The sequence below is a fragment of the Serinus canaria genome, chromosome 20, assembly GCF_022539315.1.
Source record: "Serinus canaria isolate serCan28SL12 chromosome 20, serCan2020, whole genome shotgun sequence".
Lineage (NCBI taxonomy): Eukaryota > Metazoa > Chordata > Aves > Passeriformes > Fringillidae > Serinus > Serinus canaria.
Window position 1 is genome coordinate 3,777,739 of NC_066333.1, and position 24,402 is coordinate 3,802,140.

At 44.8% G+C, this 24,402-nt stretch overlaps 1 protein-coding gene across 1 annotated transcript in view; it reads left to right on the top strand.

The window, feature by feature from the left end:
* PTPRT (protein tyrosine phosphatase receptor type T) overlaps nucleotides 1-24,402 on the top strand; it is a 473,718-nt gene that overhangs the window by 441,263 nt on the left and 8,053 nt on the right. Inside the window, exons 20-29 of the mRNA XM_050982229.1 lie at nucleotides 1,279-1,355; nucleotides 2,294-2,330; nucleotides 3,541-3,638; nucleotides 5,370-5,486; nucleotides 6,768-6,922; nucleotides 10,120-10,255; nucleotides 11,407-11,556; nucleotides 15,201-15,374; nucleotides 18,966-19,097; nucleotides 22,815-22,940. Of these exons, the coding sequence (XP_050838186.1) occupies nucleotides 1,279-1,355; nucleotides 2,294-2,330; nucleotides 3,541-3,638; nucleotides 5,370-5,486; nucleotides 6,768-6,922; nucleotides 10,120-10,255; nucleotides 11,407-11,556; nucleotides 15,201-15,374; nucleotides 18,966-19,097; nucleotides 22,815-22,940 (1,202 nt within the window). The remainder of the gene's footprint in view (nucleotides 1-1,278; nucleotides 1,356-2,293; nucleotides 2,331-3,540; nucleotides 3,639-5,369; nucleotides 5,487-6,767; nucleotides 6,923-10,119; nucleotides 10,256-11,406; nucleotides 11,557-15,200; nucleotides 15,375-18,965; nucleotides 19,098-22,814; nucleotides 22,941-24,402) is intronic.

Below are 24,402 nucleotides of genomic sequence, written 5' to 3' on the forward strand. Positions count from 1 at the left end.
TCTTCACAATTATTATCTGATTCTACATTTAATTAAGACATGACTAAACCCCTTTTGACTGAGTTATTGCAGAATCACACCTCATATTTTTATGTTTCATTGCTGTGATTCTTTTTAATTGAATGTAAATCATGCTCAGGCCTCTGTTCTGCAAAGTGCTGCTAAACATTAATGCTGCTCTGACTGAGAGCTGTGCTCCATAGAGCTGGTAGGGAGGAAATAAACTTAATGGACTCGACATTATACTTCTTTTAAAAAATCATTTAAAAATGAGCACAGCATGGCCAGCAGTGACCCCCATAACCCAGCAGCCTCTGCCAAGCAACTGGCCCTTAGAAGCAGCTCTGCAATTAACTGCATGCCAGTGCTGGGAGTGCCAGAGCAAATCACATCAGCAGCCTGGCTCTGGAGTATCTCCTGTGACAGAGCCCAGCACCAGCTGTTCCACAGAAAGATCAAAATATTCCCCTGGTGGAAAATCATGACATAATCTGCCCTCTGGGGTAGTTCCTTTCTGCATCTGAACTGTGGAGCATGCTGGGAGATGAAAAGATTGATCTCTGCTATTTTATTGCCTTATCTAAAGTAACTTTGAATCTCCTCAAAAAGATGAACATTTCTGATTTTGTTGGTTTTTTCAACACTGCCTCGATGCCATTTTGCTGCTGTGGGTTGCATAAAGGAATGTTGCTCTGATTTAATTTGTATTTCCTTCCAGTTTCTGGGTTTATCCATTTCCTATTTGCAGGGTTTCATTGTTATTTTACCCTCCTTAATTTTTTATATCTCTGTTGCGATCTATTTAATTATGTCCTGGTCTGGTCAGTTTTAGCTCTTGCCTCAGTTTCCATAGATCAGATGAAGCCAAGGGAGTTTGGCGCTTCCAAGCAGGAAAATGTTTTTTGTCATGGAGATACACCTTGCAAAGATCCCAAACCTCCCAAACCAGGCACCATTTGTGACCTGTCTCAAATCTCCATAAGGATTAGAGCATGACTAACTTAAGGATCTAAACATCACATTTTAAACACAAAACAAAGGGCTTTTAGCACCAGGAATGCATGTGGTGCTATTCCATTTTTGATTATTGTAAGTATTCAATTATTCAATTACCATGGGGGGACTCTTGAGGCCAGGAGTTCCCTTTGTTCCTCCCTTTCAGCTCAGGGCATTCCATAATTCCACCACACCACCCTTGCAGGAGCCAGCAGAAACACCAGAGCACTTAGAAACTCCTCTTTATCGTTACTGTCACTTTTTTTCCTTTCCTTCCTTCAGATGATCACTCAAGAGTGAGACTGCAGCTGCTGGATGGGGACCCTCACTCTGACTACATCAACGCCAACTACATCGACGTAAGGCTCCTGGACATCCCCCGTGACAAACCCTCCTGTGACAATCTGCTTATGAGCCTGGTGCCTCTGACACAGGGACAGGCTGTGGAGCTGATATGAGTGACAGCCAAACGTGCTACAGACGTTGTGTTGTGACAGGGAGAAGGTTCTCAGTCTCCAGTTTATTTTGTCTGACCAATTTGGGCAGATGGAGATTTCCTGTGTTTGACAGATCCACCGGCAGAAGTGGGACGTGGGCTAGATGATGGATGCAGAAATCAATATCAGCCCCTCACAATAGCATTAGTTGATATCAGAGACTTGCCAGCTACTCACAGAGTTGTGGTGCAGAAGGCATGTATGTAAACAGATTGACTTTTTTTTCAGTGTTCTAAAATGACATTGGAAAAGCAGCCTCTGTCTCACACACAGTGATCCAATCTACTTGCATTTCTTCAACACAGCTCTTAAGTCACAGCAACAGGAAATGTTTAGAGTAGTTTCTTGAAAGGATAAAAGATGCCCTAGAATTTTCACAGAGACAAATTCATCCCTTTCTTCTTTTCAAAGAAGAAGATGCAATGTTTTGCCTATCTGTTTTCAGTGTTACCCTCAGGTAACACAGGATTTTTGTTTCTTTGTGGAAATTGCTTAAAAGTGCCCCATTCCTGTCTTTGGCATGAAGAGATTGTGTTATTCATCTGTGGGAGATACCCTTACTTAAAATCTCTTAAGGCCAGCCCATTCATTCGTTCATTCATTCATTCATTCATTCATTCATTCATTCATTCATTCATTCACTCACTCATTCATTCCATAACCAGTTAATTATAATATATTACAGAATTATACACTGTCCAGAGGGCAGCAGTTGGCACCTGGGAAGTATCAAATCCCTGGTGGGCTTTGTCTGAGCTGTGATTTCACAGACACTCATCTATTTTCTTTTTTTTTTCCAGGGGTACCATCGGCCTCGCCATTACATTGCAACTCAAGGCAAGTTCACTCTTGTGTGTCTGAATATTTGTAAACCCACTGCAGGTTTGCACTGTTGTAGGAGCTTTTTGTGGGGTGACACCATCTTTTTTGGGGAACATCTGAAAATTTGTTATATGGGTATCACTGAAGGAGTGTCAGGGACAGATACAGGTGGTACAGAGACTCCATCATCAGAAGGCAGGAAAAGGCACTTTATTATTAGAAATTCACAGTGCTTACAGAAACAATGGTGGACCTAAGACCTGATTGGCCTTTAGGAGTCTTCTCTCATCTGTTGGTCAAGAAGGGAAAACTCCTCTTGTAAACATCTTTGACATTCAGGGATTGCCTGCCAGGTGCAGAGATTGAGATAATAATGATTTTAATTTTTTCTCTGAGCTTTCTCACAGCTTCACGGGAAAATCCTGGGAGAGCTGTGTCTCTCTCTGCTCAGAGGATATGTAATTACTACACATGGGCAAAAGAGGGAAGGATATGGAATTATCCAAGATCTTTATGGCACTCAGACTTAAAACCTCAGCTGCAGGAACAGAAAATGCCACAGACTTAGAGGTGGCAGCACAGCCTAGAATGTGTCATTTGTGCATGAAGTATCAGAGGACAGCTGCAGGGGACTCTGTGGGTCTTGGGTTTACCCTGCTTGAGGAGGGCAGTGTGAATAAGCTGTGCCTGCTGAGCCTTTGAGGGGAGCTAGCAAGAAATGCATTTGAACACCACCTTGTGTAAGTCACCTGAAGAGTTTCTGATAAGAAACAAGGTCAGGGAGAGGCTCTAGACTGACAAACCTCTTGTGAGCACTGGTTGGTTGGCTATTGGAACCTGAATTTTCTCTGTGGGGAGCTTCAGGAAAGAGCAAATTTCTGCATGTTTCCTTCCTCCTTCATAATTAATCAGGATTGAGCTGTGAAATGGTGTGAATTAGAACACAGCCTTAACACAGCTTCAGTGTGGGGTACACCCTTGTCCCATCGTGCATACAGAGTTTCCTCCTGGGTCCATCCTTCTGTGGCCACCATGCTGGAACCTCAAATACCTGCTGTGAGGAAGGGTCTGACCTCCAGAGAGCTCCAGGCTGTAACCCTGAGTGGCTCTGAGGGACAGCAGGATGCTGTGGGCACAGGACAATGGCTGGGGAGCAGCTGGAAGGGCTTATTGGCATCCCATGCACTCTCTTGAGATGTCCTTTTTGTCTTCTCTCCTGCCCCAGGGCCGATGCAGGAGACAGTGAAGGATTTCTGGAGAATGATTTGGCAAGAAAACTCCGCGAGTGTTGTCATGGTCACCAACCTGGTGGAAGTGGGCAGGGTAAGGGGCCACTCCCAATGTGTGAAACCAGAGCAGGGCTGGGTTTGACACAGAGCTGCTGCTCAGGAGAGCTCAGCAGCAAAAGGCCTTTTGCTTCCTGCAGGAAGGGAATAAATTCAGCCATTCTGGGTTCTTTTTTCTGTAAAATTTTGTAATACTTAGCTGCTTCCCTTGTAGACTAATAAGGATGGTGTTCCTGCTATAAGTCTGAGCTTTGGCAGAGTTATACACATTTATGCCAGCTCAGAAGCTGTCTCCTTCCTCTGTACAGAAGGAAAAATATAATTCTGTAATAGTTATTCCTTATCTGAATATTTGAATACAACTGTAACAATCCAGAGGAGGGAGGCAGTGTGACTGGTGCTCCAACTACCAAAAGACCTCTTTGCATGAGAGTCCAAAGCCTGGAGTTCCTGAGGTCACTGTTCCTGGATATGGAGGTTTTTGTGGATCCTGGGACCACCCAGCAGTGTTGGCCTCCTAAACAGACACCAGTTCTCCTCCTGGACTGACCTGGACCAGACATCCCTGTGTCAGCCCAGGGCAATTCCCAAAGCCCATCATGGGACCAAACATGGATAAATCCAAAGGTGTAGGCTGGAAATAAGGCAGAATGTCTGGGGTGGCTTTTCCCAGCATGGTTTTTGTTTTAAGAGATGTTCTCAGCCAGAAACTGGAGTTCTTAAAAAAAATTGTCCTGATGTTTGTCACTTTCCATTGCTTTGGTACTAAGAAAAATTTAAATTCTCATTTACTCAGAGCCATTAGTAATTCAGCTGCTTTGTGTTTGATTTCCCTTAGATCTCATGGTTGAATGCCAGCTGCTTCTGTTCATTTATTACTATTTATTCTATTTTACCTTCTACTGACACTTCAGTTCCAAATAAATGCCTCTGTGTAAAAGAAAAAAAAAACCCAAACAACAAAAAACCCACAACAAACCTACATTAATCATATTTAATATTTATAAAACCCTTTCAATTATGACTGGAACTGGAACATGAAGCCTGCTTTGCTGCAGCTAATTGCTTCAGCTTTAGGTATTGTTCCACTCTTCATGCTAGAGCATTTAATAACCTGATAGTCTTTGTTAGCCTAAATATCCCTTCTGGAGCTTCACAGCCTTGCTTTTATTTCTTTTGGTGGTTTTGCACATGGCTCCTAGATCTGGCTAAGCTGGGATGTGTTTACCTGCTCAGGAGATTTCTCTCTTGAGCCTTAGCTGAAGCCTGTCACAGCTGGTAAAATGCCAAGTTTGTGTCCACATCTGATAAAGAAAGCTCAGAGTCAAACAAATTTAGTGTCTCAACATGTATCCCACAATCCCCATGAACTGAAATTCTTTGGCTAAACAGAGTTGAGAATTACAGGAGCAGTAGCAAAGATTTTTCTCAGAAGGGATGGTGGTGGTGGTGGTGACTGTCAGGTGTTCTGTACATCTGATATGGGCCAGGCACATATGGAAATCCAAAGAGATTAAAAAAAAAAAAAAAATCTAAATGCATCCTTTGCATTTGTATGGACAACAAAGGGAACTTTAAAAAAATCCCTGCCTGTGGTTCCTATGTATGCTAAAGGAATTTTGATCTAATTTATACAGTTAATTTTGGCAACTGCACATCAGAAGAAAACCCAGTTTTCATTGGCTCCAGCTTGGAAGTGGAGGAAAATGTAGGTCAGCTCTGACTCAACTTGAACTAGTTCCTCTCAATATTTTCCTTCTGCCCCCAGGTGAAGTGTGTTCGATACTGGCCAGATGACACAGAAGTCTATGGAGATATTAAAGTCACATTAATTGAGACAGAGCCACTGGCAGAGTATGTCATACGTACCTTCACTGTCCAAAAGGTAAGGAGGTCCTCAGGCAGCTGAGATGGTGACACACTTCATTTGTGTTCAGAAACTCTGGGAAACACATCCAGAACGCTCTTGGAGATGGGAGCTGTGCTATTTGGACAGGCTTCACTTCAGCAAACTAAGTTTTTGACAGGGATTCCATTTTTGGACAAATGATTTTACAGGAACATCTTGATGCAGCCACGAAAGTAGAATCCATAGTGCATAAAGTTTAACTGCATCCAAAAGGCAGCAGATAGCTGATGGTATGCCAGGAATAATAACTGCTGTGTTTCACAGTGGCAAATGGCAGAGGAAAAAAGGTACCACTTAAACTTGATGCCAGATAGGGTCCCCTTTCATCAGAAATGAGAATACAATAAGAGCAAGAGTATAAAAACTATCCCCAAACCAGCAGGATTTGGAAGATTTTGTTACTCGTAATTAGAAATTGGAAGCCTGAGTGTCAGAGTATTCCAGGTCTGTCCAAATTACTTTCCAAACACTCAGTAAGTGGTTTTAAAGCTTTTCCAAAATTCCTGCTCAATGAACTTCACCCACACTGGGAATATTGTTTCAGTTTCTGATACATCAACTCCATATTTCATTAAATCATTGAAAAACTTGATGAGAAATGCTAATGCCAAAATCTGATAGGCTAGAGGAGCTGCTGCTGGATTCCCCCCACATTTCCTGCCCAATGAAACACAGCTGACCCAGGGTTGTGGGTTACCCTCTGCAGGGCAGATAAAGATGTGATTTTCACATACCAACAACTTGCTCTCTCCAGAAAAGATGGTTCTGGGTACCAATTCCTGCCCTTTTCACTGCCAGCAGCATCTCAAACTGAGAGCTTTTGGCAGGAGGTGGCAAAAAATCTGCTGTTACCTGGGGCATGCCCACTCTTGAAACGTTCATTCCCCAGGCTCTTGCTTCAATGACTCAGAAAGGATTTGAGAGTGAATTTTTGGTGGTTTATGGCTGTGGGTAAACACAGCCATGGAGTGCTAGGGCTGAGGTCACCCTGATGAGGTGGGTATGAGCTCTGAGACCACAGGTTGGAACTGAAAACCTGCACCCACCTTCCCAGCCCTCAGGTGAGCATTACCCACTTCACTGGGAGCTGGAATTTGGCTGAAAATGTTTTAGAGTGAAAAGCAGACTGGGACACGTTTGCACTCACAGCGAGAGCTCAGTGCTCGCTGTCCCTCTGCACGAGGGAAGGCAGCAGGGAGCAGAATCTGCTGAGTGGAGTCTGGTGGAAGAGAAATAGAGGCTGTGTTGTCTCCTCAGAAAGGCTACCATGAGATCCGAGAGATTCGGCAGTTCCACTTCACCAGCTGGCCGGACCACGGCGTGCCCTGCTACGCCACGGGGCTGCTGGGCTTCGTGCGCCAGGTGAAGTTCCTCAACCCCCCCGAGGCAGGACCCATCGTGGTGCACTGCAGGTAGGCCAGCTCTCCACCTAGCCCCTCCTCCAGCAGCTTTCCCCTCTTTTCTTTTCCCCTGGCAATAACCAGCTGCTGTTTCAGGGTATCGTTTGTGGGCCTCGCTGAAGCGCGGATGGATGACTCTTCTACTAATTAAAGCTGAAAAAAAAGGTTTATTTATTACAGCTCTGGACACAGGCAGAGTCATTTCCAAAGGCATGTGCAAAGAGTCACATGCTCCTGCTCTCTGTTTTTCAGGAAAAGGTTTGATGTCACTGTTTAATAAGAGAGAACACAAAGCCATCAGAAGGCTAAGTGGCATGAGCCCGTGTCTTTACTCAGAACCACTTCTACACTGATCAGTACAGGTGGTCCTGACTGGTCATTTAATCAATACATTTCACCTGACTGGCTAATTAACAAGACACCCATTTATAAAAAATCTCAGGAGAATAACAAGAAAACAGATATTAGGGAAACAACACTGCAGGTTGTTTTTAATAATTGCTTATCATTCTTTATCTCCAGCTCCCTAAAGTCTCCCAGGCCAGTTCTGGGAAAACTTTTCTAGTTTTCTCACTCTCTGACCAGGCTGTCACATCCACAGTTTTACATATTCAGATGGTTTCCAGGACACCTAATACATAATCATTCACTCTCTGGCTTTGTATTATAATTAGCTGAATGTCCATTAGGGCTGCACAATTGTCCTCTTTAACTGGGTTCTGAAATGGGTCCCTGGGTTCTTTGAAGAGGAAGTAAGACCTCTTCCTCATGGTAAACTCTTCACCTGTGTCAAGCTGGCAGGGCTTCTTGGCTTGCTGGTCACAGTCCAAACCTCCTCTCACTCTTAGAAGCCAGTGGTATTTATGGCTCCTGCACTCTTAAAATACTTCGTGTATCACCTGTCATTCCCCACCTGGTATCAGTTAATTTCCTTGTTAAGCTCTAATCACAATGTATGATCTTTGCTAACTACATTTCTAACTTAACCCCTTGATTCATTTAAGCTTTTAATTAAAATCTATAGTTTTCACTATCTTAGTTGCATTCCTAGCTCAGCCACTTGACTCATTGCCAGGAAACAAATGTTTTTCTTCCCTAAAGTGGCAAATCTGGAGCCAAACTGGCATGAGTTAGAGATGATGGGAGTAGGTCAGAGAGGGCCTTTCAAATGTAGAAGCCCCCACAGTGGTCTGTGCTCCGTTGGATGCTCATAGCAGAGCTGGGGAACTGGTGAATATCTGGGACAGCCATTCCAGCCCTCAATCCTCATGTGGCAGAATGGACAATGCCCACTCAAAGGTAATTTTAAAGCAACTTTGCTGCTCTGTACCCCCACCTGCTGCAGCTCAGCTTTGTGCCAGCATTGAAGGCCTTACCTGGTCTGGTGGAAGGTGTCCCTGCCCACAGCAGGGGAGTTGGAACTACACCACCTTTAAGGTCCATTCCAACACAGACCATTCTATGGTTTTATGTTTTTATGGTCTGAAATATTTGTCTGGCTGAGTCTGACAGCCCTTGGGCACCTTGGCTTCCTGAAAGCCCAGGACTTGGGTGGGAATCTCAGATTAAAAACTTCCAATAGCAAAATTCCAGTGGCTTCCAGCTGGCAAATAAAAGGAGTTAAATGTCTTAAAATCCAAACCAGAGTTTGGATTTGTAGCAGCAGCTGAGTCTGCAGGGTTCAGGGCATGTGAGAGCTAAAGAAGGTGTGGCTTGAGCACAAGGCTAGAGAGCAGAGCTGGCTGTCCCAAAATCTCACACCTCATCAATCCACAGAGAATTGCCTCTAGTTCCCACTCAGTGTCTTGAGAAAGAGAGAGAAAATACATCCCACAACGACTTTAAAAAGGAAAATCAATTAAATCTTATCTTTTCTAAGCAGTGTTGGATTGGGTGGGTGTTTTGTTTTGTTGGATTTTTTTATTTTTTTTTTTTTTAGCAAGCAGTGAGTCAGTTTTATAAAGTAAAGCTAAGCCTGAGGAGTTGGCAGAAGAGATTTCATTTACAGCTGAGGGCCTGAGTTTGCTGCTTTGGTGCCATGGTTTGGGGCTGGCCCTGGAAGGTGTCTGAACCTGACTCATTGTCACCAAGAAAGCAAGGAGAGATTTGTCATCCTTCCCATTTTAATGAATAAATGCCATTTCCTCTGTTATTTATCTGCTTTTGAATTTTAATGACTTGCTTTAAGTGGTAATTACCAAATTCTCCCCACTGAAGCCTGGCTGGATAATATCACTGTTCGATATTTATGAAGTGCCAGGATCCTCTAAATATAGAACTGTTAAAACTATTTGTTAAAATTCTGAAAAGCTGAGAGATAAAGGGAGAGGAAATGCCACTTATTCATTAAAATTCTGCAAATGAAAAATATCTTCTCACTGTTCAGCAGTTGATTAATCTGGTCCATTAATTTATGGTCATTCATATCTCCTTGCTTTCGGCTCTGGTGGAGTTTTCAGTGCAGCTGAACTTTCCCTGGTCTGAGCAGAGCTCTGCTTCCTTCAGAGTGATGTGAAGAGACTTCTCCTCTCTCCATCCTTCACACCTAGGCAGCTTGGATGATTTCCCAGAGGGGAAGGAGGACACAATGACCACACAGTTTTGCAGGAGATGGCCCAGTTCTCCCAAGCAGTGGGGAGCTCTGAACTGAAGGGTTCCAGCAGCCTCGAGCTCCTTTCTCTGAGACTTACAATCCAGAACTTCAAATCACCCTCCTCAGGATCCAAACTCCTCTGGATTCCAAAGGGAAAAGAAGTGTTTGAGGCGGAGGACTGGGCTCCTTTCATCATGCCCACTGGAGTAAATGCATGCATGCCTTCTAGAGAGTGCCAGGGAAGGAAATGTGCCTTCTAGAGAGTCCCAGGGAAGGAAATTTCTGGAATTGTGTCTGTTTGCAGCCTGGAGGCTGCTTTCCCCTGAGTGATGAGAGCTGTGCAGGTGACCTGACCTGTAAAATTATAATGAGTATTTCTGCAATGTTTTGTTGATGTTCAACAACACAAAGCTTTGGTTTCTGCTTCCCTTTCAAGAAATACTATTTCCCCTCATTCTCTTAAATCCTATAACAGAAAAATGAATCCTGCAGGGAACAGGAGCAGCTCCCAGGAGGAGACAGCAGTGTGTGTGCTGCTGTTATTCTCTCCTCCACAGAGCCCTGCCTCTCCAGAGCCCCTTGGTCACACAGATCCTGCTGTTTTTTTCTTTTCCAGTGCTGGGGCCGGGAGGACGGGGTGCTTTATTGCCATTGACATCATGCTGGACATGGCAGAGAACGAGGGCGTGGTGGATATTTTCAACTGCGTGCGAGAGCTGCGCTCCCAAAGGGTCAACTTGGTGCAGACAGAGGTGGGTGCCAGCAGCTCCCCCTGCTCCAGGTGCTGCTTTCCTCTCAGCTTCTCTGCCCAGCAGTTCATGAAGTCAACACTGGCTCGCTCTGTGCCTTGATTATGCAGAAGTTTTGGTGGCCAAACATGCCCGGGTTTGCGCTGAATCAATTCGCTGGCAGCTACTCGGGGCCTCCCAGACAGGAGGGCAAACCTTGGAGCTGAGGTCTGTGCATTGCTGATTAATTTTATTCTCAGAGTAGGGAAAAAGAGCTCCTGAAGCCTCTCATGACTCATTCATAGGAACACTGCAGGCTCCAGTAGTACCTGGTGTGTATCAATTACGAGCTGAGCAAACAAAGCACCTTTGGTTCAAGGTTTGGGTGCTGATGAAGCAAGGTGCTCCATCACACAGTGTCTGGAAGCTGCACACACTCCTGTGGAACTGTTATCCTGTTGCACAGGTTTTATGTGTGTCCCTTAACCCCTTCCCTTCCTGAGGGACAGGACAACAATCTGGAACAGAGAGGGGCTGTTAACTTTGTTGGACTTCCCATATTTATTTTAGGGAAAGAGTTTTACCCCAAAATACCCAGAACCCAGAAGAAACCTGTTAGTTCTGCACAGTTGTGCCAGAGAAGGCTAAATTGTATTTTAGGAAAAGTTTCTTCATTTAAAGTGTTTTCCAGCCCTGGCACAGCTGCCCAGGGCAGTGGTAGAGTCACCATCCCTGCAAGGATCCAACAAACATGCAGATGTGGCACTTGGGGACATGTTCAGTGGTGAATTTGGCAGTGCTGGGCTGGACTCAGTGATCTTAGAGATCTTTTCCAGCCTACACAATTCTGTGCTCCTCTGGTGTTATTGGAGGTGACCATTGCCTTGTGGACAGAAGTCCCTGAAGTCCTCCTCAGCCCACCCCCATTTTGTCCCAGCATTCCTGAGAGTGCCAGTTCCCCATTTTCCTTGTAAATCTGAAATGAACACGTGAGACCTCCCATTCAGTGACGGATGAAACATGCTCACAAAGCTGTCACACAGCACACTGTGTAATTTGTCTCCATGAGAAACAGAGCCAAATATGCATACTGGGCATGACTTAAGAAAAAATGAAGAGTGATATTTCATGATCTGTATTAAAAGTGTGATTTTAATATCTTCTCCCCTGTGCAGGAGCAGTATGTGTTTGTCCATGATGCCATTCTGGAGGCATGTCTCTGTGGCAACACAGCCATTCCAGTCTGTGAGTTCAGATCCATCTATTACAACATCAGCAGACTGGATCCACAGACCAATTCCAGCCAGATAAAAGATGAGTTTCAGGTAATGTCATATGTCTCAGTCACTGCAGTTGGTGTATTGAAGGTGTTTAATCAATTTCTGTGTGTTTCTTTGTGATTTCCAGCAGAGCAGATGAGGGGGACACTGAGCCAAGGTCTGATTTGGGTTGATTTTTGTTGTTGTACTACTGGGTCAGGCAGAGATTTGTTTTTGAGCATGGACTATTCAGCCTTCAAGGAAAAAATTGTCCCCATCACTCCAGGAGAGCAAGGGTACTAATTTTCACACATAACGTTGTACTTATTTTAATGAGAATTGTGTTGTTCGTTTCCTTCCATAATTTATACAGAAACATTTATGCCTCAAGGTGCCTTATTATCCATTCTTGTGGCTCATATGGTGCTTCCAAGCTTTGACAATCAACTTGTTGACAACCTTCCACACAGGAGAGAGTGGGAAGCTCAGCGAGCATTATTTTGGCTATTGCTAATTTTCAATTAAATGTGAATGAATCCCTCAGTTCACTGCAGATGTTTTGCCAGGTACCTGGTGATGAGACCCAAAATGATGGACAGCAAAACTCTCAAGTGCTCCATTAGTGCTCTTTGCCCAGGGCAAGCAACAAAATAGGGGCCCCTCCTTTGTTTCCTGTCCCTGTTGCTTATCCCACCCTGGTCAATGGGCTTGGGACACTCCAGCTATGGGCCCTGTGCAGTTGTTCCTCTCACAAAGTGGAGAATTCACCCAGAATTCTGAACATTGAACTAACTTTTCCATCCTTATTCCCCATGAATTCTTTACTGTGAGGGTGGGCAGGCCCTGGCACAGGGTGCCCAGAGCAGCTGGGGCTGCCCCTGGATCCCTGGCAGTGCCCAAGGCCAGGCTGGACAGGGCTGGGAGCAGCCTGGGACAGTGGAATGTGTCCCTGCCCATGGCAGGGGTGGAATAGATGGGCTTTAAAATCTCTTCCAAACCAAAACATTCTGTAGATCTACAATTTTGAGTCAACATTGATGTAGGGAAACAAGACTGTGGGAAATTTGGAGCAAGGTGAGTTTGACAGGAAAGAAAGAAACATCTACTATTTGTTGAGGCCACTCATAGTCAGGGTAAAAAGGTGGAGATTGCTTTAATTGCTTTTCCTCTCCCAGAAAAGTGTCTTTTGCAGCAAGAGGATTTCTTTTGGGATCCCCAGCCTGAGCCAGAGGCCTCTTTTCCTCCCTCTCTATGTCAAGGGAGAATGTGTGTCTTTTATCTGAAGCCTTACAGGGAATCATCGGGGTTGGTACAGTGAGAAAAGAATGTGGATCCCAACTGATGGCAGCTCAATTAAAAAAAGATCTGGTTCTATCAAGTGATAGCAGGCCTGCAAAAGTGTTTCTGGTTTGACATGAAGGAGCTAGAGCCGAACTTCATCAAATGCTGTTTAAAAAAACACTATTAAAAACCAGCCACCGCTTGCTGGGTGTATTTTGTCATGACATGAGACAGGATTTGTCACCTCTGTGCTTGTTCTTTTGAGCTGCCAGGGGCTGGCAGCTCCTGTGGGAAGGAGCTGCTCCACTGTGCTTTGCATAAGAGGTTCAGTGTCTGTCTTGTTGTAGAATCTATTTTTACAGGATTTTGGCTCAGAGCATTCCTCAGCCCTGATTGTCTGGAATTAATGCAGAAGCTGCTATCTCTGCTGCAATCTTTGGGAACCAGTTGATATAACTACAGATCTGTGCTTGCAGTTGGTGGTATTTAGGTCCCACTAGCCCTGAGGAAAGGCTGGATGTATTTCTCATACTCTACATGTTGTCTGGACATACAAAAGCTCACTCTGGAGAGTTTTTGTAATCTGAATCAGTACAGGAACAAGGGAGAGAGGGGAGCAGCATAAAATAGGCAGGTGTAAATCACTAGCAAGTCACCTGGTTATCTGCACTGTCAGAGATCTGAGATTTCATGTTGTTTCCCCAGCCAGACTCCCTGCTTTCCATCTCCAGGCAATGTAGGACCTGAATAATTTAGAGCAACTATATTATTTCAAGTTTTAAACTTTGACACATTCTTTTATCTTGGATTGTTTGACCTTCCTCTTTTCTTCATTCATAATCTCTCTGTGGCAGAAGTCTAGCCCTTCATTAATTTTTTTTTTTCTTGGTGTTTTTTGGCCTCTAAATATTTTCTATTCTTCTGGCTGCAGAGAGTTCACTGTTAGACTCCATGGGCTTTGCTCAGGAAGGGGAGATGCAAAAGTGGAAGCACAATGACATCAGACAGCCATTGATCTACTACCACTTAAGCACTGGTGCTAAGATGCATTCACTTTGATTTCCGAGTTTTGATCCTTGCTGACCAACCTGGACTGGTTTGTTAGGAGGCCTCCACAACAGGGAACACAAAAGTAAAATAGATTTAAAGAAACACAGTCTGTCAAGCTGTGGAAAAGGCAGATAACAGTCAAAGACTGACAGCAAGGCCCCAGAGATTAGGTATGACTATGTAAGTGAGGCATCCTATGTGTCACTTCAAAAGGAAAGTAACAATCTAAGTAATATATAAAACAAATAGACCTTTCTGTTAAAAAAACCCTCAAAATGACATTTAAGCTTAGGTTTTTATTAGATAAGTCAGTAGTCTGAGGAATCACCAGAGGCTCTGAACAGTCTGATCTGCTGGGTGGTCAATACTCAGGGTACACCTGCACAGGACCCACCTGAAGAGGGGAAGGATTTGTGCTTCCTAAGGATGCTAGGAACAGGAGGAGGTTTCACTCCATCGCCAGCTCAAAAATGCATCTTATGCCTGTGACACCCATTTCCAACCTCCAGGAAAGTGCAGGAATGTTATCTAGCTGCTCTGTGGGTTTAGAGCTGGAAGTGTTTGGGAGGTTTATAGTGCTTTCAGTTTTTGCTGGAGCTAACAATGTTTGGAAGAGTTCCTCAGGACAATCTGCAAAACACAACATGTTATAACAGCAACAAGCTCCTTAGTGCTTCTTCCTTTTTATCTCTGGGATGCCAAATGTTCTGAAGCTGAGTAACACAGAGTCCCCAGGCAGGTGCAAAGGAGAGCCCTTTATTGCAAAAACCAGACCTTTCTAAGCAGTTACCTCATAATCAGTTACATCCCATTTAAGCACAACCAATGTAATTCAACCCACCACCATAAACCACCAAGAGAGCACGTGATGGTTCTATAACTTGTTTTTCTACCTCTAATTCAACTTAGTCACTTTCCCATAGCCCTTTTCTGCTTAGCTGAAGGAGCAGCCCTGAGCCATGATTTTATAAGGGTAACAAGGCCCTTATTTTGTGAGTTTTACATATATGCAACAGCCAAAGCTCTGCTACTCTTGAGTCCCTTTAAAACAAATATATTGTGCACATGGCAGAACCAGAGCACACACATCCTCAAGCTGCACCAAGGGAGCAGGATTTTGGGAAAAGGGTTTTCATGGAAAGAGTGATAAAGTTGTGCAATGGCTGCCCAGGGAGGTGGTGGAGTCCCCATCCCTGGGGGTGTTTAACAAAGCCTGGATGTGGCACTGGGTGCCAGGGGTGAGTTGAGGGCTTGGGTCTGGGTTGGACTCGATGATCTTGGAGGTCTCTTCCAACCTGGTGATTCTGTGATGCTTGGAAGTGAACTGCAAGGCACTCAGGCTGTTTGTGTCCTCGTTGCCCTCTCCCTGCCCTGCCCAGACCCTGAACATCGTGACGCCGCGGGTGCGGCCGGAGGACTGCAGCATCGGGCTGCTGCCGCGCAACCACGACAAGAACCGCTGCATGGACGTGCTGCCCCTGGACCGCTGCCTGCCCTTCCTCATCTCCGTGGATGGCGAGTCCAGCAACTACATCAATGCTGCACTCATGGATGTAAGCACTGCTCTGCCACACCCAGCACACCCAGCACGGCCTGCCATGAGTTTATGCCCTCTCATGATGCTTTTCTGGTCTCGGGGCTTCTGCTGCTCACAGTGACCCCCAGATGTGTTAGAAAGTCTCTTTTCCCAGCCGGCTGTCAGAGAAGGAGTCAGAACTCTTCAGTTCTTGTTCTCAAGGTTGTTTATTGTTCCTTATCTATGAAATTCTTTCTCTGGCCTGCCAAGGTCCCTCCAGCAGGTCAGACAGAGGCACTCTGCCTGCACCCAGGGCAGTGTTATCTTTTTATACTAAAAACTACGTGTACATTATTTACCATAACTTCCCAATACCCATCACCTGTGTTAGACAGTGAGCTGCTACTCTAAACCAGGCTAAAAGTGCCACCATCCCAGCAGAAGATGGAGGTGAAGTAGAAGGAGAAAGGCTGAGCACACCCAGATTCCTCCATCTTGCCCCCTGAACTCCCATTCTAAAAACCCCAAAAATCTATTTTTCACCCCATGACAGACTAGCTATTATTCCACTTAGACTTTCGTGTCTTTCAGATCCTCATATAAGGTTGGTAATTTTTTCCATGGGTCATAATCAAAGTCACAGGTGTCCTGGGCTCTGTGCCAGGGTCTCTGAGCCCCCTGGCAGGGGTCCTGGCAATCCAAAGCAGCCAGAGGGATGTCCTGTATTCCAACATTCTGGGAGAATGGATCTAAAGAAAAAAACTTACTTAGCTGTAGTTTCTGAGTCTGGTATCTCCAAATTGGGCAAAGCAGATGAATTTTCTCTTTGTCACTAAAATATGTGCTCCAGAGTATGGTTATCTCAGGGAAGTGGTCCCAGCACCAGCCTGACAGAGTTCAAGAAGCTTTCAGACAACATTTTTGGGCACTCTTGGGCATGGTGCTGTGCAGGACCAGGAGTTGGGCTCCATGATCCTTGAGGGTCCATTCCAGCCCAGCTTGTTCTGTTACATGCTGTTATTCTGTGATCACACACCCTAGTGCTGCAATACATGGGTAGAAAACTTTAGGCAAAGGCATCCCTCATTGTGCAGTCTGAGGCCGGATCACAGAAAGTTAGAGGCAGAAAAAAGTGGGGGGACAACTCTTCCCATACATTGGTTTTGTATCCATTGGGAAGAGAAATGTTTGCCAGGTCAGCTGTTTGACAAGGATAATTTGCAGTGTGGAGCGAGTGATTGATATCATCTTAAGCAGTTAAGAATGTGGGAGTGCAGGGATCAAATGTGCAAAATATTTTCAGGCTAAAGGATGTGAGTTGAGCTGATGTGACTCTGTCTGAAGGCGTTTTCCCTGGCTTTGTTTATAGCCTGGAATGTCACAGCACGGGTCATTTGTGGAGGATGAATTATGTTGATGGTTTCTTTTTGCTGTGCTGCCTTTGGACACAGATGTCTTTAAAGCCACTAATTATTGCAGTTGGAGTATGTGTAAATATGATCCAGGGTGAAATGCCATCATTTTTCCCCTGGCAGCAGCAGGGTCTCTGTGTTTTAGTTTTGTCTGTTCTTCAATCTTTGGGAAACAGCAATACTGTTGCATTTAAGATATTCAGTCAAATGGTCATAAAATTTATTTTAGATTTTTTCTGCAAGATTGTGATGTTTTCATTGCCAACATGCCTAAGGAAACTTGAATTTTTAAGTGTGTTTAGTGGTTTTGCACATCTGCAGAAGCACAATCCAGTCTTCGGTTTCTTAGGGATTGGGAATGTTTGTACATTTTATCCCTCGTTACCTCAAACCACTTTGCAAATATTTGGATCCTTCCCCACAAAATTCCAGTGGATTAATTTTTTTAGTACCAAGCAGTTTTTCACCTGGCATTGAAATTCAGCTGCTGTGGTGTTCTCTGGCTCTCCTTTATCTTTCCATAAAGGATTCAGGAACTTTTGGGGACAAAAATAATCACAGGGGAACAGCCAGAATCCTACATTTTCATAGCTGTACTTGCTGAGGTGTGAAGTCTTGTACTGAGCAGGGACTCTTAGAGGACACCCTCCATCCATCCCATACTGCCCTGAAAGGAGCAAAACTGTCCCTCACCCTGCCCTGAAACAATGGCACATAATCCTTAAAAAATGAGACTGAGGTCACATCATGAGTCAAGTCTTGAAGAAGGGATGATAGATTTGTGTTTAATCCTTGGGGTTTGGAGAAAAGCATGAATTTATGTGTCCCTAACATCATCATTGCCCCCTAATCCCACACATGTTCTCCTGCATGAGTAACTCCCACCTCTGTGTCACCTTCCCTCTGAAACAGGACAGTGAACCTGGTTCCTCACCTGTAGCAAGGAGCTGGCCAGGGTTTCTTTTTCTCCTCATGGCAAACCCCACAAGCACACATGACCTTCAGCCAAGAGTTTAGCTAGATTTGCTACTGGCACAGCATTAAAAAAACACACCAGGAAAATTCTGGTGTTTCATTAAGAGATAAACCTGAGCATTTCATTTGCCACTCTGCTGCCACCACTGGTCTGTTATTTCACAACTTTTTGACCCATTCTGGTGTTTCTAGATGTGGAATGCAGAGTGGGGAAAAAGAAAAGAGTCCATTCTAGATGAAAAATTCCCAAGAAGAAATTTCATTTCCCTTCTCTGTACATCATGTCCCATCACCCTCCTCACAGGTGCACACTCAGAAACCCCTTTTTCCCAGCACTTCCACCCACATCTGCCTCACACAGAGGAGAAAAGGCAAACCCCCACAAAGGGCAGCTTCACACATCAGGAATTTATTACTTTTTTCACTTTAAATCTGAAATTTTATTCTACTGGAGGGTTTTTTGGTGCTTTTTTGTTTTCTTTACCCCAGAATTAGTGTGCCTTTTGATTCAAGTCTGCTTCACAGATGTACAGCACAAAGGACTGTGCAGTTTCCAGGCTCATTTAAGCCTTGCCTGCCGTGGTTGGGAAGCGATAAAGTTTTCAGCTTGTTGCCTTTCATCCCAAACATTCATTAACTCAGCCCTGCAGAGGTTGGGAGCACAGCTCCACCCCTTTGTGCTTAGGGAGACTGAGGTCAGGGGGGCTTTTTGAGGTGAAAGAATAAATTAAACAGCAATGTCTCAGGCTCTGAATGCTGCCCCAGGAGCTCATAAAGGATGGCTGGGATCCCAACGTGCCACCTGTGTCACACTGCACCCCCAGGCAGCCCCAGCAGACGGGGCTAATCCCCTCTGGAGCTGCTCGAGGCCACTGCAGCACAAAGCAGAACATTTGCTTCCAGCTGTTTTCCTTCCAATTATTAATATTGCTGGTAGTCGTAGTAGTGGTAATAGTGGAATTAGCATTATTTGCTGAGTCTCAAAATATAAATAATTGATTTGGGTAATCTCTGCTCTTATGACACTTCTTTAATGAAATGTCTTTATTGGGAGCAAAAGAATCCCATTATGAGGCATTCATTCATTGCAGGCTGATAACAAGGAGCAGGAGATGTGATTTGTATAATCTGGTTAAATGGCTCACACTGCTCCCCACAGCCTCCTGGGTATAATATTCCTTTGAATAAAAGTTGATTGATTTTTTTTTTTTTTTTTTTAACTAATCTTACTCTTTTGTTAGAGCCACAAGCAGCCTGCTGCCTTCATTGTCACCCAGCACCCCTTGCCCAACACCATCACAGACTTCTGGAGGCTGGTGTTCGACTACAACTGCTCCTCTGTGGTGATGCTCAACGAGATGGATGCAGCACAGGTCAGTGGCTCTTCATTCCCTCCCTTCTCAAGTCCAGGGGGTTTGCAGAGAGTCCCAGTTGCTGTTTTATTGGGGTGGGTGCCCTCCCACCCCAATAAAGTAACAGGTGATGTTTTGGGGTCTTAATGGAGAAAAAGTCCATCTGCCTGGCTCTTTGTAAGCTAATTCTTACTGTGATTAACAGGGATCATAGAAGGGTTTGGATGGGAAGGGACCTTAAAGACCATGATACTTCAGCCATGGCAGAGTCACCTTCCACTATCCCAGGTGGCTCCAAACCCCATCCAGCCTGGCCTTGGACACTTCCTGGGGCAGCCACAGCTTCTCTGGGAACCTGTGCCAGAGCCTCACCATCCTCCCAGGGAGGAATTTCTTCCTGATATCCCATCTAATCTGCCCTCCTTCAGCTTAATGCTATTCCCCTTTTTCCTGTCACTCCACACCCTTCTGGAAAGCCTCCCTCCAGCCTTCCTGTAAGCCCCTTTTATGTACTGGAAAGTTGCTATGAAGTCTCCCTATTTGTTATACAAATACTTTGATATAAAATTATGTAAAATATAAAGTATCAACAAGTTTTATATACATACTTCATATATTACAGAATTACTTTGTGTTTGCAGGCCAAAATTTCCCTCCCAAACCCACTTTCTCCCATTTCATATTTTTGTCTGTGTTTGGTTCAGGAGAATGCTCCCTACCACAGCTCCAGGGTGCTTCATGTTTTCCCTTTTCACGTGGCATTTCCAGAAGAATAAAACCAAGAGAGCTGAAATAATTTGAAGGATCTTTCCCCTGAGATTTCCAGTATTATTCTGTAATACTGAGAAATGTGCTTTGCACAGTTTGAGGATAATATAGTCTTTTTTATCTCTTTTCCTTTTTAATTCCATGTCTAAGTTGGGTTTTGGCTACTGGACACAGTGTTATTTTCAGTATTTGAGCTTTCCAGGGAGGAGTTTTTGCCATTCCTCCTGCCCTGGTGTCTCCAGCCACCTTGCTGATGAGTGGCAGAGGAGACCAGCTCTCAAAAAGGTGTAATCATGCAATTTGTGTGGAGAGTACATTGGGCATGGCTTATTCACCCATCACAGCCCTTGTACAATGAGAGGAGCCCCCAAGAGTTGGTGCTTCACAGATTCATTTTTCATTTGTCTCTTCCATTTGTCTTACCACACTGGAAGGCAGTGAATTGCTGGTCTCTCTTTTGGATGGTGCTGAAGAAGCCAATCACCCCAGTCCTTAGGGGGATGTCCCATCAGGGAGCTCAGTGGGATTCCATTCCAGCCCCAGTGGCAGCTCTGTTCAGCACTGGGCACCAACAGAGTCCCACCACTCTGTGAGGAACCAGAGGTTCTCTGTGTCTTCTGTTTTCCTCTTCCACCTCCTGCATCTTGGCATAGAATCCAGAGACAAATTTCACCCTTTTTTTCCTGACATTTCAAAGCAAACCCATCGTTTTCTGGAGATGACACACTCTCTCACACTCAGCTCTGGGAGAACACAAACCTTTCAGCCCCAGCCAGCCTTATTCTTGTGACTATCTTTCTGCACAAAGCTTGGGGTTTTTTTCCTAGCAAAGTTTTGCTGCTAGGATGTGATCTGCAGGCACGGAAAAGGGGATTTGGCAGTGCATGAAGTCACTTTGACAGTTTCTGTAGCACGGTGTCACCTCCCTCGAGAGTGCAGCCAATGCCAGAACACCCAGGTGGCACTGGAAGTTAAGGAAGATTTTAAAGTTTGTATTTTATGAGCTACCAGGACACTGTGAGACAGTTTGATATCAGAGAATCATTTGGAGTGGAAAAGACCTCTAAGATGACTGAGTCCAACTGTTACCTCAGCACTGCCAAGGCCACCACTAATCCACGTCCTCAAGTGCCACATCTACACATCTTATAAATCCCTCCAGGGATGGTGACTCCACTACTGTTCTGGGCAGCTGTTCCATTGCTCGAGCACCCTTTCAGTGAAGAAATTTTCCCTAACAGTCAATCTAAGCTTCCCCTGGCACAGTTTGAAGCTGTTTCCTCTCATCCTGTCCCTTGTTCCTTGGGAACAGAGCCTTTCCCCAGCCTGCCTGCACCCTCAGGGAGTTGTGCAGAGTGAGAGGGTTTCTCCCAAGCCACCTCTTCTCCAGGCTGAGCCCCTTTCCCACCTCCCTCAGCTGCTCCTGGGGGCTGCAGACCCTTCCCCAGCTCTGCTGCCCTTCAGACCACATATAACCATTGTGTGACTGAGTGGCCTCAAGCCCATCAATCCAGATCTCTCTGCAGGTCCTTCCTACCCTCCAGCAGATCATCAGATCCATTGTGGAGAGCAGTTCTATGGAAGAGAGCTTGGCACTGTGCCTGCACTGCCCTTGCATGACAGTATTGTCATTCCCTGTCTGTTCATCTGTGCCTGATGCCAGGCTGTGCCCTGAGCACAGGGAAAAGGCAAATAAACCCTGTGGAGTCAGAGCACACCACAGGCAGGGTCCAGCACCTGTGTGTTTGGAGAGGTGGCCATTCACAGACCTGCTCTGGGAGAAGCACATTTTCCATCCTAAGGAAAGATTTCATCTTTTTTCTGCTTTCCACTGCACCTTGAGGTTATTTGCTGAAGCTCCTGCTCGGCTCACATCTCCCTACCTGAGGGACAGATGCTTTGAGAGGAGATCACTAGGCAGCTTGAAAGTCTGAAGGATGAGTAAAGAAACCCTTCAAAGGACTTGCTTGTGTGGTCTTGGCTGGCTTGCTTAATCTTGAAAAACTAACAAGGGCAAAGATGCACAAGATTGTGTGACTACCCCACCCAATTTCAATCCTATATGATCAAAGGAAGAACAGGAGTGCAGAATTAATGCAGCCACATGCACACACTCCACGTTGTTGCTGGCAGTGATTGAACTTGAAAAGCTCGAGATCAAGTTCAAATGAGCATCTGGGAGTTTCAAAACTTGTACAAAATTACACTTGAAAATAGGAAGGGAAAACAAAAAGCCACAAAGAAATACAATCTTAGCAGAAACTGCTAATGAGATCTCATGCAAAATATTTTTGCGCCACGCCATGATCTATTTCTAGCTGGATTTTAAATTTTAAATCCTTAGATTGTAATTTGTGTGCACATTTGTACTTTCAACTCAGTAATATCAGCACAAGAAAAAGACTCCCAGCCATGCTTCACAAACTTCAGAGGTGCAGTTGTGGCTCACCCTGAAACCAGAGCTGCTCTCAGAACAAATTCACTCTCCTTCCCCTGCTCACTGGTAGAGCCAGAAAATGAAAAAGTTCATCTTACAGCAAAAAGAAATTCCAGTTTGTTTGAATGAAGATTAATTTTCTTGGTGCATGTTCTGTTTCCTCATTTTTACCAGATCTCTATGGTTCCTATTAAATTTATCTACAAACGCTCATCTTTCAATGTTCCTGTTAAATCTCTACCCTTACAGAAGCTTCATTTGTCAGCCACCTTCTCTGCACCTCTAGACCCAGAATCCAATCAGTTCCAACCTGTGTTCATACAAAAATAAAGAGGAAGAAAGTTCCAGGCCCTAAAATACATTTCTTTTTTCCTTCATATTCAAGATATAAAATGTTTTACTAAGCTAGAATGAGATCTTGTCTGAACAAAGCCACGATATACAAATTGGTGATGGATTCTGAGCTGGTTATAGATCCAAAATGATTGGGTATAATAATTAAGATTTCTGTTTGGTTTTGTGTTTTTTCCTAGCTCTGCATGCAGTACTGGCCAGAGAAGACGTCCTGTTGTTATGGCCCAATCCAGGTGGAGTTTGTTTCAGCAGACATTGATGAAGATATCATCAACAGGATATTCCGGATTTGCAACATGGCCAGGGTAAGGGAGGAGAAATATTACATTCCCTAAAACCAAATTTTGGCTCGAGGAAGAGGCAGAGCCAAGGCTTGTGGTTTAGAGATGCAGAATCTCTCACCTAGGAATGAAATTCCACTGCAGCTACTTCCTTTAATTAACATTTAATCAGCCTGCATTGCTAAAGGACTCTTGGCTGAAGGCAGCAAGTGGATGATATGAGCTGAAAATCTGTATTTAAATGGTGAGCATTTTTCTGTGTATATTTGAGAACAATTCATCACTGAGTAGCCAATATAAAGCCATCAGTATTGCAGGAAATAAACTGGGATGGTGTCAGCAGCTCTCCATCTGTCAGCTCCCAGGCAGCATCTCTGAAGACAGATGCAATGTTTACTGGCCAGACTGGGATTCCCAACTGCCACTGCTTTCCCTATAAATAAGCAACTGCCGTTTCTGTAAGCAGCTCTTTGTCTGTGTCCCTCAGCCCCAGGACAGCTGAAGTGATAGAAACAAAGTTTATCTGCACGCTGAGCCCTGGCAATCCGGCTGCAGGGCTGCAGGAAAGGGCTTCAGCAGAGGATTTTTCTCTCATTAGTCGTTTCCCAGATTGATTATGTTTCCTTTGTTGTTCCTTTTCCTCATCAATAATGGAAGCAGGCTCTGCAGATGATATTTCCATGCAGTGTAGCCCATCAGTGTCTGCATGGCCAGAGCCTGTGCAGCCCTTCAGGTGTGGCACTGCAGAGGGAACCTTGTGGTCCAGCCAGAAACCAATGAACTGGTTGGGTATCAGACACCTTCCTGTGTCCCAGGGAGAGCCTGGGGGTGACAGAACTGGTCAGAGCAAGGCTCTGTGGCTCTCAGATGGAGCTGGCCCCTGGATGCAGGGCTGCAGGGCTGCAGGGCAGGTGCTGTGCACTCACAGCTCTCTGCACTCATCCATGTCCAACACCTGGCTACAGCCAGCAAATGTGTGAGGAGCCTTTCCCTCCACCATCCCCCGAGAATTTCTGAGGGCTGCCTCTACTTCTTATGGCACAGCACAGCAGAGAGAGATTTGACCTGTTTGTGCAGTTTGATGAAACTCTGTTCTGGAGGCCAATAAAAGCTCCTGTGCACTTGGTGCCTGCTTGGCTCTGTCAAAATTGTTATCCATGTTAGAGAAAAGCCCTTTTACCTGGACTCCACCTGTGGCCCTGATTTTTTAAGTTCTTCTAAACCTTCTGATGTTTACATGCTTGTAAAGAACTTTCTCACACACTTTATGTAAATAATTTATTGTTTTACATTCTTTTATGGAAAAGGAGAAATTTAATAGACTGTTGGTTTGTCCAGTGTCATTGGAGAGGTGGCACTGTCACCCTCCAATCCACTGTCACTTTTAAAAACCTATAAATGTTAGAGTCAGAAATTAAACTCTCTCTCTTTTTTACCTTGGAAAGTCCAGTGTCCACGTGGTTTTATTTTGTGTCCTAAAGGGACA